This window comes from Rattus norvegicus, chromosome 3 (assembly GCF_021556685.1).
Source record: "Rattus norvegicus strain SHRSP/BbbUtx chromosome 3, alternate assembly SHRSP_T2T, whole genome shotgun sequence".
NCBI classification, from domain to species: domain Eukaryota; kingdom Metazoa; phylum Chordata; class Mammalia; order Rodentia; family Muridae; genus Rattus; species Rattus norvegicus.
In genome coordinates this window covers 22,054,289-22,069,417 of record NC_141536.1, presented here as the reverse complement: position 1 = coordinate 22,069,417, position 15,129 = coordinate 22,054,289, and the positions used below count along the sequence as shown (strand labels likewise).

General features: G+C 45.8%; 2 protein-coding genes across 16 annotated transcripts in view; one reads left to right on the top strand and one right to left on the bottom strand.

Moving 5' to 3' along the window:
- Positions 1–7,379, top strand: part of Golga1 (golgin A1) — a 46,995-nt gene extending 39,616 nt beyond the window's left edge. For 3 of the 9 annotated variants that reach the window (XM_087652836.1, XM_087652837.1, XM_087652833.1), the window contains 3 exons: positions 1,136–1,195; positions 1,762–1,932; positions 2,913–3,090. In XM_087652836.1, the coding sequence (XP_087508962.1) occupies positions 1,136–1,195; positions 1,762–1,932; positions 2,913–2,993 (312 nt within the window). In that variant the 3' untranslated portion in view covers positions 2,994–3,090. 9 annotated transcript variants of the gene reach the window in all.
- Arpc5l (actin related protein 2/3 complex, subunit 5-like) lies at positions 5,554–13,203 on the bottom strand. Of its 7 annotated transcripts, none has more exons than XM_087651518.1 (6): positions 12,990–13,203; positions 12,577–12,757; positions 12,241–12,451; positions 8,459–8,529; positions 7,753–7,929; positions 5,822–6,365 (listed from the first exon to the last, which is right to left on the bottom strand). In XM_087651518.1, the coding sequence occupies exons 4-6, from the start codon at positions 8,522–8,524 to the stop codon at positions 6,303–6,305; spliced, it is 306 nt and encodes a 101-aa protein (XP_087507644.1). In that variant the 5' UTR covers positions 8,525–8,529; positions 12,241–12,451; positions 12,577–12,757; positions 12,990–13,203; the 3' UTR covers positions 5,822–6,302.
- Between the last annotated feature and the right edge of the window lie 1,926 nt (positions 13,204–15,129).

Sequence of the window (15,129 nt, the reverse complement as noted above, 5' to 3'; positions counted from 1 at the left end):
CACTGGGGAAATAGAAACAGTGAAAATGGTGCATGAAAAAAAAAGCTGGGCATTCTGATGTACAGCTCTAATCCAGCACTTGAGAGGCTGAGACAAGAGAACTACTGTGAATTCCAAGCCAGCCTAAGCTGTAGGAAGATCCTGTCTCAGAACACAAAAAGGAAGCAAGTTTTCACTCTTCAGTATAAGAATCAGAGCATAAACTAGAAAGTCAAAGAAAACTCTTTTTTTTTTTTTTTTTTTTTTTTTTTTGGTTCTTTTTTTTTCGGAGCTGGGGACCGAACCCAGGGCCTTGCGCTTCCTAGGCAAGCGCTCTACCACTGAGCTTAAGACTTTCCCAAGGTACTGGAGAGACAGCTAAAAGGTTAAAAGCACTAGCTGTCCTTGCAGCTTGGGTCCAGTTCCCAGCACCTCCAGGGCAGCTCACAACTCTCCTGTGCTGTGAGCTCATAAAATCTGCAATTCCTGTTCCAGGGGACCCCACACCCTCATACAACATGCAAGCAAAACACTACTGCACATGAAAAGTACGTGTGTATATGGTGTGTGTGTGTGTGTGTGTGTGTGTGTGTGTGTGTGTGTGTGTGTGTGTGTGTAAAACTAGTATTGATGGATTTTACTTTTACACTATCTGAATTACACTGCAAATTACCAGTGCAGTGGTGATAGGTGTGAAAAACAAAATTAAAAAAAAAAAAAAGGAATCTGAGAGGCTGGAGAGATGGCCCAGAGGTTAAGAGCACACTTATCCAGAGAACCTGGCTTCAGTTCCCAGCATTCACATGGTAGCTCCAGTCCCATTGGTTCTGACACACCCTCAAGCATAAACATCCATAAATATAAAATTAATTTTTTTTAAAAAAATGGAATATATTCTGCAGAGCCACTCAAAGCAGCACTCTTGAAGTATATGGGCACACCAATAAGCCTGAGGACCCACCCAAGGTTGGGTGGGTGTTGAGAGAACTATTGAAAGAACAATAATACTGTGGCCTCTCTGGGGCCTAGGAAAGCAAGGGGTAAAACAGCAAGAAATGAAGGCAGCTGAAAGGGTAAGGGGGATGAGCCTTCAGGAGGGCCTCTGAAAACCTTCTAACCTGACACTGACAACTGGCTTTGGGATGGGTTACCTCAGATTATGAAGCAAATGCAGCAGAGGATGCTGGAACTTAAGAAGACTCTGCAGAAAGAGCTGGTGAGTGCCCTCCACATACAGCCCTACATCACACCCCCAGACTCCTCTACCCTCCCTTGACTCTGGTCCACCCCGGGGTCCTTGGCTGCCTGGTATGCTCTCTTGCTTGATTGCAGAGATCAGGTATGGACTAGTGGAAGTGCCTTAGATCTTGAGAAGTGTTCTTGTGACCATGTGTCCTTGGGCAAAGGTCTGAGTCTGCCTTCTCCATACCTGCCTGTGTTCTCAAAGAGATAGAAAAACATGACCTAGTTCACTCCTCTCAGCCACTCACCCCAAGAGGAGGAGCAGAGCCTTCCTTAGGTTCAGGCACTTGACCTCTAGTCAAGGGCCCTTTTACCCAGTGATGTAAGTTAGTCAAGGAGCGGAGTTGGGGATTTAGCTCAGTGGTAGAGTGTTTGCCTAGCAAGCGCAAGGCCCTGGGTTCGGTCCCCAGCTCTGAAAAAAAAGAATTAAAAAAAAAAAAAAAGGAGCAATAGATGATCACAGCTGGGACTGGAGACTCCCTGTGATCCTAGACCTAGCTTGAGGGGTGTGACATAGCACATTCTCCCATTGCTTTTCAGAAAATCAAACCTGACAATGAGCTTTTTGAGGTCCGGGAGAAGACAGGCCCTGAGATACCAAATATGGCCCCTTCTGTCACTAATAATACTGACCTAACTGAAGCCCGAGAGATCAACTTTGAATACCTTAAACATGTTGTTTTAAAATTCATGTCCTGTCGAGAATCTGAGGTAAAGGCTTCCAAGCTGCTTTTTGGGGATGGGGAGGGGTGGTTGTTCTGCATGGCTTCCCTCTCAGCCCCGTTCTGCCTCTTCCCCTCATCCTTCAGTACTGACCTGCTGAGCAGATGATGATGGGAAGTGGCTCCTGGGAGATGTGGTTCCCCCTCTGAATTCTAGCTTGAATGCTGCTGAAGCTAGAGACATATAAATAGTCTTTCCACCATGAAGAGCAGAGTAGAATGTTCTCTTGGCTCTCAGTCCCCAAAGTGAGAATGACTCAAAGCTGGAACTGCACCCACCACCTCATCCTTGTGAGCCAAGGAAACAAGACTGCTGACCTTTAGCCCCTTAACTTCCTTCCTACCCCGCAAGGCCTCTGGCAGCAAAAGTGGGTTTTGTTTCAGGCTTTTCATCTCATAAAAGCAGTGTCAGTGCTGCTGAATTTCTCACAAGAAGAGGAGAATATGCTCAAAGAGACTCTGGAATATAAGGTGAGTTTCCCGAGTCTGCTGTTTCCATTGCTGGATGAAGCTGATAAGGCAGTTGAAAGAACATTCTTTAGCCTAATGTTCTTTCCATTGTCACCACCAGATTTTGTTCATCACAGCATCTCATTGTTGGCACTTTCTCAGCTGCTCCAGTTCTGGCTAGCACCTACACTTAACATTTTTCCCCCTGGGCTAGGGTGTAGCTCAGCGGTAAAGTGCTTGCCTCGTAACATGCAAAGTCTCAGACAGCACAACAGACCCCATGAAATTGCTAAGGCATCTGCATAAATGCTGTAATTGAGTGGGAGAAACCTCCTACAGTTCTACTGTCTTATTAACTCTTTCTACAGTTTCTTTCCCTAAATCTGAGCTCTTGATCATGCACATTGAAGGCTTTTTGGTTATTCCTCTTACCACCTGGGAAAACTAAAAAGGGCCATTTCTGTTCCCACTGCATGTAGTTGCCTCTCAGCTCAGAAGCCTTTTCTGTTTCAAATGCAGATGTCTTGGTTTGGATCCAAACCAGCTCCCAAGGGCAGCATCCGGCCATCTATCTCCAACCCTCGGATACCATGGTCCTAGACCCACCCAAGGATAGAGCTACGTGGGCTGACACTCTTCCTATGAAAAGAATACTGACACAGCAGACTGGGTGGGTTTTTAAATCAATGTAACTCTAGTATTGTGTACAAGTGTCTAGACAGTTTACAACCGTGCACACTGATGATGAACTTCAGAGGGAGCCAATTTTATCATAATGGTCATTAACACGAGAAGGAATCCAGGGCACTGCCCAGATTTCCACAGTGCTGCTAATATCCCAGCTGTGGCCAGCTGTAACTGGGTCCTCTATCTTAATATTAGCACTTAAAATTGAAGTGATTGGCATGTCAGGTGAAAACTAATTATCAAGCAGAGGTAACATGACTGAAAGTGGAGAGAGTCCTTTCATAAAAAGCTAACTCAAGGGTGGTCTTTGGAGTCCCTTTCTACTAGCAAGTCTGGGTTTTCATGCACTGTTGCCTCTCAAGAAAGTATCATTACACTTTGTTTCCCCAACCACCTAGAACTTGAGATGTGTCCATCTCATAGGTTACGGGGCCAGTGTGGACTGATGAGTATGCAACTTTCCAGTCCTGAGAAAACTAGCAAGCAGACGGAATGATCTCTACGTATAGCACCAAATACACTCAATTGCCTTCTTAATGAATGTACTCGTCTTGGATGGGTTGCTGGTAAACCATTTTAAAACTATTTTTATAGCAAAAGTTCTTCGCTATTATAAACATGTCTTCTGTATTATAAAATCCATTTAAAAAGGAAAATCAGAGCTTCAAGTCTTTCTAGTGCCAGGACACATTCCCCTTTGTAGTTTTTCTTGCCTTCTGTGGTACCTGCTCTCTGAAGCAGTAGTTTCTCCTGCTTTGCTCTAAATTCTCATATTACCACTGAGCCAATCATACTTAAGAACAACCTGCTGAATTCAACAGAAGCAGGCTGTCCCTCTCTACCCTCATTATTTCTAATGACACTACATTGATACGTAGCACCCAGGCAGCCCAGCTGGCTGCCACACTTGACAGCACGCAGATAGAAACTTATGTTCATTTTTACACTTGTTCTGGGTAAGCCACATCAGATCTTAAGGGAAGCCATTTGAGTTTAATGAAAGTTACATTAGCAAGTAAACTAGTAATTGGAGCTTGTAAAGTTACCATGTATCTAGGTGAATTTGTTCTTCAGCTTCAAGTCAACATATGTACGTACATGCGTATGTGTTATACAAAAACCCAAGTATTTGCAGCATTTGCCTTCTAAATCTAAATCGGGATGGCATTGCTTTGGCTGTGGCTCTTCTTTTTTTTTTTTTTTTTTTTTTTTTTGGTTCTTTTTTTCGGAGCTGGGGACCGAACCCAGGGCCTTGCGCTTCCTAGGTAAGCGCTCTACCACTGAGCTAAATCCCCAGCCCCGGCTGTGGCTCTTCTTACAGAAGTTTCCCTTTAGGGTGCCACTTCCCATTTAGTGGGACATGAAACCAGAGCCCCACTGTTGATTTTACAGAGGAAGAAGTAGCTTCTCCAAGTAGGATTCCTTCCCTTCCTCCTGTCCCAGGTAAGAAACCCCAGAGGACTGAGCAGTCCAGGCAGCTGCAGTTCCAGCTGTGGAAGCCCTTTCTACACCTGAGGTTTCTCAGGCCCATGATCTGATGTGTCTGTCTGTCTGTGTCTGTCTCTGTCTCTGTCTCTGTCACACACACACACACACACACACACACACACACACACACACACACACACACACACACCTCTGCCTGCCTGCAGGTTGCGGTGTGACTGTGGGGCCCACTTATTTAGAATGGCTTTCCTGCTGCATGTTGAGCTCCTCCAGTACTAGAAGAGTGCAGTAGCCATTCAAGTGGCTTCATGCACTTCTATAAACTTCGGTAAGAGACAGTGTGTAGCCCTTTATATATGAGCACTGGACTGTGATCTTACTACCAATGTAAATAGGAACAGTACTATCTAAAAACTGCTGTAGCAGAGTTATTTGTGGTGCAATACTTTTTGATTAAAGCTCTTCAAGATGCAACTACAGTGAGTTTTACTTGATAAAAGTTTGAGATGTGTTTATTTTGACCTGTCAAATCTTGTCTTTGGGTTTGTTTGTTTTGGTTTTTTTTTTTTTTTTTTTTTTTTTTTTGAAACAGGCTTTCTCTGCATAGCCCTGGCTTTCCTAGAACTCATTCTGTAGACCAGGCTGGCCTCAAACTCAGATCCACCTGCCTCCCAAGTGCTGAGATTCAGCTTTGTACTGACTATCATATTTCAACGACTACAGATGTTTCTTTCAAAAGGAAGCAAGCTCCTCAGATTAAAGGTGAATAAATATGATTTAATGGCCCCGTGGGCTAGTTTTACCTCTCAAGCATGAGTGGTTCTACAGAGGATCTAGGACGGGCAGGGCCGGTGCACTTGAGCCAGCATTTAAGCTGCAGTTGTGATGCTCAGGAGCACTTGCTTTAGGGCTCATAGCTGACTGCCATTATTGGGGTTTAGAACAGACCCTACATCAGGAGACAGTGACCAGAACTTGCCCAGGCTACATCTGTAATCACACAAACGGATGACTTTTGAAGCCTCAATCATTAAAGGTTTGGCACTTTATTAAATAAGCTCCAAAATTACATACAAATCAAAAGAGTAAGAAAAATAAACACTCAGCAAAATGTCTCTCGGTAGCATCCAGCACCACTGCAGTTAAAGTATGGCATAGCTGTGGTATCACCATGCTCGCTCTCCCCGTCCCCAAGGATGGCAGGACAGGGACATCAGCTTTCCAAACCAAACTGTCATCATTCATTGCTATCCCTTTCTTTACCATTTAACATACAGAGAACACACTTCAATGAATAGACTAATAAGCCAAGAGCTTTATTGATGCAGCAGGCACTTTACAATGAACCCAAGAGAGCCTGCCTTCTCTGAGAAGACAGGATGTCTGTACAAACTCTCATCAGGTTTTTTCCACTTCAGAACCCAAGCTCTCCTTTTCACCACAGCCCTTGGGTCTGCACCTGCCCAAATAGTCCCTCCCCATTCCAAACAGACAGTGCTCACAGGTACACCTCACATAATCTGGCCAGTCAGCCAGATAGTCAAGTGTTGGTTCTGTGTTACTCTGTAGACAAAGGCAGACACTCTGGTCCTGCAAAGAATTTAGGAATCAATAAGACAATTTCTCCCTCCACCTCAAAAGTAAAATACATTCCAGCAGATGTGTCCTGAAGTATTTAGTTGGGAGTTCTAGGAAGATGGTCCATTGTCAGTCCCTTCTTCACTAGCCTGGGCATCCAAAATTCTTCTCAAGGTAACAGGATTCTTTTTTTTTTTTTTAAACAGTCTTTCTTGCTGTAAGAACTCTTATAATGGAGCCTAGTCCTCCAACAGCTAAAGCCTGTGGAGACAGGAAAAGGAAACACGTCAAATGGTACCTGACTGGCCAGAAGGGAGCTTCACTCACCTGGAGATGAGGACACATATTCCCAGACCTCAATCCCACCATGTCACAGGCTTGCTGAGAGAGATCAAGTTCTAGGGAGAGCCCTGTCTTAGAGCCAAGGGTCCCAAAAGCTTACAGCTCTTGAAGCAATAAAACTGGCTTGGGATCACTGTCCCCAAGCATCCAACAAAGCCTGAGTTTCCCTGTAACATGCTCTGCTTCTACCTGCCAGCACCTGCCTATCCCTGGAAACACATGGCAGCCCATAGAGAACTACCTACTGACAGGGTGACATCAAAAGCACCTCACAGGGTTGAAAAGGCCTAACCGTCTCACCACCAACAGCAATTCCTGAACCCAAGCAAAGATGAAGCTTAAAAAGTCAGCACCCCAACAGGGCCAGAAGCCACAGCCCAACACTTTGCTGGAAACTGACCTACCAGTAAAAACAGCATTCTTAAAAACTCAGCGCTGCCAAGGGATATAGTTCAATACAAGATCACTTGCCTAACACATACCAGAACCCCAGTTCTGTCTCTACCACAGGAAAAATATCTCAGGCTGGAGATGTACTTCGGTTGGTGGAATATCCTCTCAGCAAGCATTAAGACCAGGATTCCATCCCCAGCACCATGTAAAATTCAGTATGGTATTATATGCCTGCAATCTCTATCTACATTAAGATTAAAAGTTTAAAGTCATCCCCAATTTAAAAACAAATTTGTGGCCAACCTGAGCTACATGAGACTTTATCTCATGCTGAACCACTGACAAGAACTGTGTTCATCAGTCTGGAACCCATAAGTGCTGGGTGTATTTACTGAAGTGTTACAGGGCTGCAGGTGGTGTGCAGCTGACAGACAGGACAAAAGTTTGACACATGCCTTGGTCCTCTATCCTTCAAGTAAAGGACAAAAAAAATTTTTTTGCTTCCAGTGAATGAAAGCTATAATAAATGACTCCAATTTCTGCCAACTGCTCCTTCTGGTAGGGAGACTGGGCCTGCAGTTTTAAGATGTCTTCAAAAACTCCTTTTCAGCAGCTCTCTTCCACAAGCAAAAGAGACATAATGAGGCACCAAGCCCCATCCTACCTCACCATACCACCTGCCTCTGTCCTATATCAAGGGTAGTTGGTCCTGCCTAGCCTAAAAGTCCACAGGTAAAAAGCAAAAATATGACTGTGAGTGTTAGAAGATCCTCACTAGGCGCTTGCAGGGTAAGGTGAACATTCAGTGTCAAAGTTTAGACCCACCAGACCATCCAGCGTCTGTTCTGAGTCTGGCCTCCTAGTGTGAACCCTGGGGGAAGTGCAAGCTACAATGGAACAATGCAGTCCGTACCTTTTCATGCCACTGGAGTAACACTGCACTGCTATTTTCTGTGGGCTTCTCAAACCCTTTATAAATGTACTTCATTAGCAAGTCAATGCCATTCCTGTCCAGTGACTGCACAGCCTGCTCAATCTCGCTGCTCTTGAAGTTTGTGAGTACTTTCAGGACTATACCCTGGGCTCGTTCCTACAAAGGAAGAAAAAAGTGAGTAAGGCCAGGAGCTGCAATCCTAACACGACAGAAACCAATAGACAAAACATGCCAGAAACACCAACCCTTTTTAATTCAACCCAGCTACATCGGTGAGATAAAACATCTTTGGCTTTAAATTTCACTTATTTTTACAAATAAGTGATTCCACTTACTGTGGAGAGAACAAGTGATTTACTATAGGTAATATGACTTTATATGATGTCAGGGCTTGAACCCAGGACCATACATATGCTAGGCAAGCCCTCTACCCACTGAGCTTAGCCCAGTCTCAAGCATTACTACTTTTGATACATCAACAAAGCCTTACACTTTACAGATTACAAAGTTATCAAGCTACCTACTGCACCAGTATCTGAGAAATAGCAAGTGGTTTCGGTGAAAAGGGAACGCCAAGTAGCAGCACACTCCCAGTGATGCAGTTACTGTCCAGACGCCAGGGAGTTGAAATTGCTGCTAAGGACACGAAGTCCTGGTCCTGACAGCTGCAGCACAACCTCTTTACCTTCACAGCTTGATTCTTGGTGTTGATTGGAGAGTTCCGCAAGGCTGCATGGAATGCCCGAAGCATGTCCCCTGTGCATCAAAGCCAGTTAAGGATGGCTAGGCTCAAAAATGTCCATGCTCTCATTAATGACCTCACTCCACAGACAGCTCAAGAACAGTTACAGGGATCTTATCCATACCACCCACTATCTCCTGCTGGCCTCTTGCAGGCAGAGGCTGCTATTGTTTTGACTTTTCCTGAGTCACAGGAAGGAGTAGATGACACCTCTGCCAACCTGCAAGCTCTTCCTGAAATATTTCCCTAAAGCTTCCTCCTCAAGAAACTGCTCTCTTTTGTGTTAGAATTTAATAGAGCCTGAAAGGAAGAGTATTAGCTTAGGACCCCCAAGACTGAGTTCTCAGCACAAAGATTTATTTGCCTCAGAGGGCAGAGAATAAGAGACAAACATAGGAGAGAGAAGATGAGAGAGAAGGGGAAAGAAGCCAGGGAAAGGGAGCAAAGGTTTGTCCCAGAGAACAAGGGCTGTCTCTGGATAGAGACAACAGATGGGATACATAGGAAAATGGTGGTTTATAAAGGTAAAATGGGCCAGGCAGTGGTGGTGCATGTTTTTAATCCCCGGAGAGGTAAGTGGATTGCTGAGTTTGAGGCCAGCCTGGTTTACAGTGACTTCCAGAGCAGTCAAGATTATACAAAGAAACCCTCCAAAAATAAAAATAAAGGTATAAATGGGAAACCCCATGTTAGGTTGAGGTGTTTCATTTTAACTTGGCATGTTAATTAGGTGAGCCAAAGGGGGCTTTTGATTGCTGGACTTCAGTACTTTGATAGCTGGGGCCTTGGTATTCAGCCTCAAAAATAGGAAGTAGCCAAATAAGGCCAAATAAAATTTAGGGGCTAGCTTCAGGAATGCAAACTGTTTTTAGCAAGGGCAAGGCCTGCCAGAGCCATGCTTGCCAGAGTCCCTTCAGAGCCGACTTGCACATCCTTAGTGCTAGGCACTGTCGGCTCTACAGGATCTTCATGGCAACTCCTGCACAAGTCGACTGCAAGGAGCTCTCACTCTCTCATCCTAAAAGGGAAGAGAAACAAACACATCTTAATAGTTCTGTGTTGTTTTCAAAGCAGGATTTCCCTGTATGCACCAGTCTGTCCTGGAGCTCATCTGTAGACCTTGACTTCAGAGATCCACCTGCCTCTACCTCCTGAGTGCTAAGAATAAATGTGTGCACCACTACCACCACCAGGCTAGACATAAACACATTCTCACTCCGTCTTTTATCAAACTGAAATCAAAAGAAATCAAGTATGTCAAGTATACCTTGCAGGCTAGGCCTAGTAGTTCATGTCTTTAAATCTCAGCACTCAGGCCAATTCATAGCCAGCCAGAGCTACAAGGTTAAAACCCGTCTCAAGGTGGGAAGGGGATTGTCTATCTTGCAATTCAGCATGGCATCACTTTGGCCCACAAAATGAGCCATTTGCTCCCTTTCCCCACAAACCTTAGATAGAATCCTAATTTCACATTCACTGCTGAGTTCTGAATACCCAGCACACAAAAGAAAATTGCAATCTAGGTTATGTCCCCAAAGGTTACACCTATTTTAAACTGAATTACATCAGCCAACTTTCATTTCCTCATATGAAAGACTGGCTTAAGCCAAAAAGCTTCAAAAATAGAACAAGGAATGACTCTGCCCAATCAGGTCTTTACTTTTGTCCATGCAGCAATGCCCATGTGTGAACAGCTAGCCTCTGGTGCAAACCTGAATTCCCAGCTTCCCCAGTGAGTGCCATCTTGAAAAGCTAGTCTGTACCACCAGGCAAGTCACTCCCTCACCATGTTGGAATGCACCTACCTTACAGGGTAGACAGATGCCCCTACTCTTTATCTTTAGTTTTGGATTCCTTTTTCCTCAGACAAACAAGGACTAGTCCTGATAAAGCCACTGATAACCCTCCACCCCATAACTTTTCTAACTTGGTATCCCCAGGCAATAAGCAGGTCCCATAAACCTAACAGTACATGGGGACTAACAGTCATTTTATTCACAAAATAGATAGGGAAGGGCAGAAATGATACAATTAGTCTGTAAGGATGAAAACATTAGACTCGGTACTGCAGCTTGCCAAGCAACCACAGACAACCAAAGGCCCACAAATGCTGGGTAGAATGGGGAGCAGAGAGGCACCTCTACAATCACACAATGTTTACTAAACTGGCCTCCATACCCAGATGGCTGCCAATAATTTCAGAGAACAGGCTATGGTAACAGAAGAACCCTATAGACCATTCTCAGACATGGCCCTAGAGCAATTTAGCAACCTCCCTGGTCTCTACCCTAAAGTTTCCAGTAATACCCCAAAACTGTAATAATCAAAATATCACCAAACATTGCCAGATTTCCTTGGGGTGGGGTGAAAAAAACTACAAAATCACTCAAAACCACTGTTCTACAGTCCTACTTGGGAAGCTGTTTCCCAAGAAAGAAAATGAGCTACAGTGGTACTTTAAAACTGCTGGAGTGGAGGAAAAATTCTCCCTGGAGGTCTTGGACCCAGGACCAGATGCAGTCACATTTCACCTTATTCTAAAAACCCTCCAGGACAAGAGCCTGACTTCTACCCTAAAGACAATGAAATTGAGTCAGAGGGGAAATTACCTGCCCAAGGTCACAAAGCTACATTCAGAGCTGACCTTCAAATCCAAGCCCTTTCTACCATCCCTTGCCCCTACTACAGCCTGGACCCAAGTTTTGGAGGATATCTGGTGTGTGTTCAGTTATGCTCCCGTTGAAGCGGTAAGACCAACACAGTTGTCTCTATCGTTTAAGAAGAGTGCTGGGGTTGAGAGGGTATGTGGTCAGCAGCAGTTAAAACAGGTTAGACTCTGTCTGTCCATGTAAGCACACAGTGGCTTTCTATTCCCACATTCTGCTCTTCCACAATGACAATTCCCAGCACAGCCCTGAGACCGCCACCTGCAAACATCCCCCAAATCTCTCTGCTATTCTCCCTTTAGACTCACATGAGGTTCTATAGACTGAATGCAATGATTGTCACCTGACAGGGACTCAATGATCCTTCTCCCTACCTGGGCCTAACATCCTGCTAGGGTTTCACTTCTAATCTGCTAGCCTCTCTTCTCCCAATCCCAAGAGGTACTCTCTCCATGGTAACAAGGCTTCTGACACTGCCATGAGTGTAGAAGCCATCTCCTCTATGAGCTAAGCCAGTGCCTCTAAGCTACCTCCAAAAACAGAAGAAAAAGAAAAGAAAAAACCGTCAGGGCCTTCAATAAGTCCCAGCATCAATACCAAGGCAGCAGCTGACAGATCCCAGCCTCTTCATCAATATACTTAGGATTCTGGCCCAAATACATTGCCTTGTCAACAGTGACTGCACATAAACCAGTCTTCCCTCTAGGGGCCTTCTCATGACCCAATTTTAACCAACTTAATGGTGCAGGAAATACCAGTTTGAAATATCCACATTTGAAAAACACATTCCTGTTCAGTCTAAAAGGGTTGTTTTCAAGCTACATTAGAGGAGCACTACAGGACTCCTCCCAAAAGCTGTACACCTGACTTCCCAGGTTGAGTCAACTAAACCTGATTTATATACAGCAAGAGCTTTCAACCCTATCCTGGCAAGTACGGGGGAGGGGTACACACTTCCTGTCAAGCTATTTGAATAAAGAAAAAAATCTTCCTGTGAGAATAAATCAGTTTCCTGTGGTGCTCCAACTGCTAAGAGACCAAGCCAGCTGTGACAATCACCTCTATTTTTACTCTTCTGTTATAAATGCTTGTTTTCTGTGGCCACCAGCAGTCATTTTCAGTCGCAGGGAGCCACTTTTACACTTGACACTGTATGGTGTATTTTAGCTCTGAATCACTAGCTTTTTCCACGCTTTCTGCACAAGACGGCTAATGGCAGAGTCGCATTACTTGTTGAATGTACTCGGCCCATAAAGGCCCAAACCCCAACCTGCTGAGGAAAGTGGAGACAGGCGAGAAAAGGTAGCAGGCAATACCACACCTGTGGGATGGTCCTAAAGCTGCACCTCCCCCACCTCCGCCCTACAGTCAGTCTTCCTCCAACCATCCACCCACCTATTTTCGTGCTGGGCTGCAATCGGGCCCAAGAAAGCCAGTTAGACAAGCGCAGGTGGCCCTGGTTGCCCGATGAATCAAAGGTGGCTCACCTCGGTCCCTCTTGAGGACCAGCACCCGGGAATGACCCCGCTTACTACAAGGAGGGATAAAGGGATACCAAGGCCGATGCACAGTCACCCTGAAGGATGCAGAGCAAGGCCGAGAGTGAGACGAGCTCCTGGGCCGTGCTGCTGAGAAGGCGTGAGGCCACCAACGACGGACCCGGGGAGCCTGGGGCTGGCAGGAGCCCGGAGGGGGAGGGGGGAGGGGCGGAAGACCGGAGGACCGGGACTGGGGCTGGGGTGATCAGGGTGCGAAGGCCAAGCCGGGCCGCCACGCTGGGAAGGATATTGCCGCAGGAGCCCGTCTACCTCGCAGGGGTCGGGGCCTGGCTCGCCCGACGCCGCCGCCGCCTCTTCGTGCTCGTCTACGAATTTGTTCTCGTCAAATTCGTCGATATCCACTCGGCGGAAGCGTGAGGACAGTGTGTTCCGGGCCATGGCGGGAGCGCGGCGGCCGCCCAGCCGCCTAGGCTTCGCTCCGTACCGGCTCCCTCCGCACCGGCTCCGCTTGGGGGCGGGAAGCGGCCGCCGGGCACCTCCTCCCCTCCTCCGCGCGCAGCCGCCGTCGCCCGCCCACTTCCAGGATGCACCGGAACCGGAAGCTCTTGTGGGCAGGGCTGCGCTGCAGGACTGTGGAAAGCTGGTGTAGTGCTGTCGGAGGTTGCAGGCGTAACTCTGTCGTCCCAGAAGCCGGACTGCAGTGCAAGGACATCTTCCGCCTCTGTCCGCTCCGGAGGAAGAAGTTTATGAGCTGATGGAGATGAGTGGTAGTGAACCGCAGTGCCGGAGTCTCTTAAACACTAACCGCATTGACCCACAAGGGACTTCTTTGTTAAAACTAAACGGCTCTAAAGGCGTTAATGTATAACCCGGGGCTGGCAGGACGCTTGGTAACAACTTTACTTGAGGATGTACCGACCCCTGCGAGCGTTCCAGAAAATAAAGATGACTCATGGCCACCTGTACTCCTAACTGAAGAGGCGCATTTTAGGAGGCGAAAACTACAGAATTCCCATAATTCGATGGGAGGAAGGTGGCTTCTAGGACGGACGCTTGGGATGCTGGTTTCTCTTTATTTCAACCGTAGGCTAAAATGAATCCTTTTTTTTGTAATTATACGAAAGCTATTATATTTTCACCTAATAGAACGCGAACAAAAATCAGGTGAAACATGGTTTTGCTTTACATAGTTCTCCTTTAACTTCAAATCAAAAACTGCCAGGCTGATGCACCCTAACCTTGGGATGCTAAAGGCAAGCTCCCATGGGGGCAAGTACACGCTGAATAAAGACTCAGATCCTGAATGTAGTCCTGCCTCATACCTAAGAAGTAATAGGGGCGCAAGTTAATCAGAAGATAGCAGGAATTCATATCCCCAGAACAACTTTATTATTTTTCTTAAATATTTTGTCTTCAAGTATTTTTGAGCACCACCTGGGTGTATTGCCTGCTGGAGGCCAGGAAAGGACGTGGGATCCTTTTGGAACTGGGATTACACAGATGGTTACTAGCCACCATGTCTTATGGTTATTGGGAATGGAACCCCAGGTCCTCTGTAAAAGCAGTAAGTGCTTTTAACTGCCCAGCCATCACTCCAGTCCCTCCCTTAGAACATCTTGGTCAGAAGGAACTTAATACCAGAAATACTGGTTTGACAGGTAAATAGCCTCAAATAAACTAATGAATGAAATAATGTTCTAGCTTGTGTTCATGGATGTTCATCAGGCAAAAGGGATTTTTGTTTTGTTTGAGACAGGGTTTCTCTGTTTTACCCTGGCTGTCTTGGACCTTGCTCTGTAGACCAGACTGACCTCAAACTCTGAAGATCCACCTACCTCTGCCTCCCAAGTGCTGGGATTAAAGGCATGTACTACCAGTGGCTGGCAGATAGGATTTTAAATCATGATATGAAATTTGATGTGGTGGTACACTCCCTTAATACTGATTCTCCGGATTAAGCCAAGAGGATCAACCATCTATGTGCATTTAGTGAGTCCCTGCCTCAGAACAAGTCCCAGGCTGGAGAGCTCCTGCTGCACACAGCCAGTAATGTGGCACATGCCTCTTATCCCAGCACTTAGGAAGCAATGGCAAGAGGTTCTTGTGAGTTCTAGATAGTTTGGTCTACATAGTTCCAGATCAGCCAAGGCTACACAGTGAAACTGTCTCAAAATTAAAAAAAAAAAAACAAACAAAAAACTTGCTACTCCTAGAGAAGACCTAGGTTCAGTTCCCAGTTCCCAGCATCCACATAGCAGCTCTACCTCCAGGGTGATCCAGTCACGTCTGTTGGCACTGCATGTGCCATGTAAAAATAAATTACCTATAAGTTTTTGTCTTCAAATATGAGGATGTAACCCCAATACACTGGGAATTAAAAATACATTGTGAATCCTGGGTTTAATCCTAGCACCACAAAAAATTTCCAGAAATATGTATAATCATAACT

Coding starts and splice junctions, on each gene's coding strand:
- Arpc5l (XM_087651515.1), bottom strand. CDS start 8,524: ATGCTTCGGGCATTCCATGCAGCCTTGCGGAACTCTCCAATCAACACC. Junction 7,930..8,458: donor CCAAGAATCAAGCTGTGAAG/GTAAAGAGGTTG, acceptor CTTCCTTTGTAG/GAACGAGCCCAGGGTATAGT. Junction 6,366..7,752: donor TACTCCAGTGGCATGAAAAG/GTACGGACTGCA, acceptor CTGTCTCCACAG/GCTTTAGCTGTTGGAGGACT.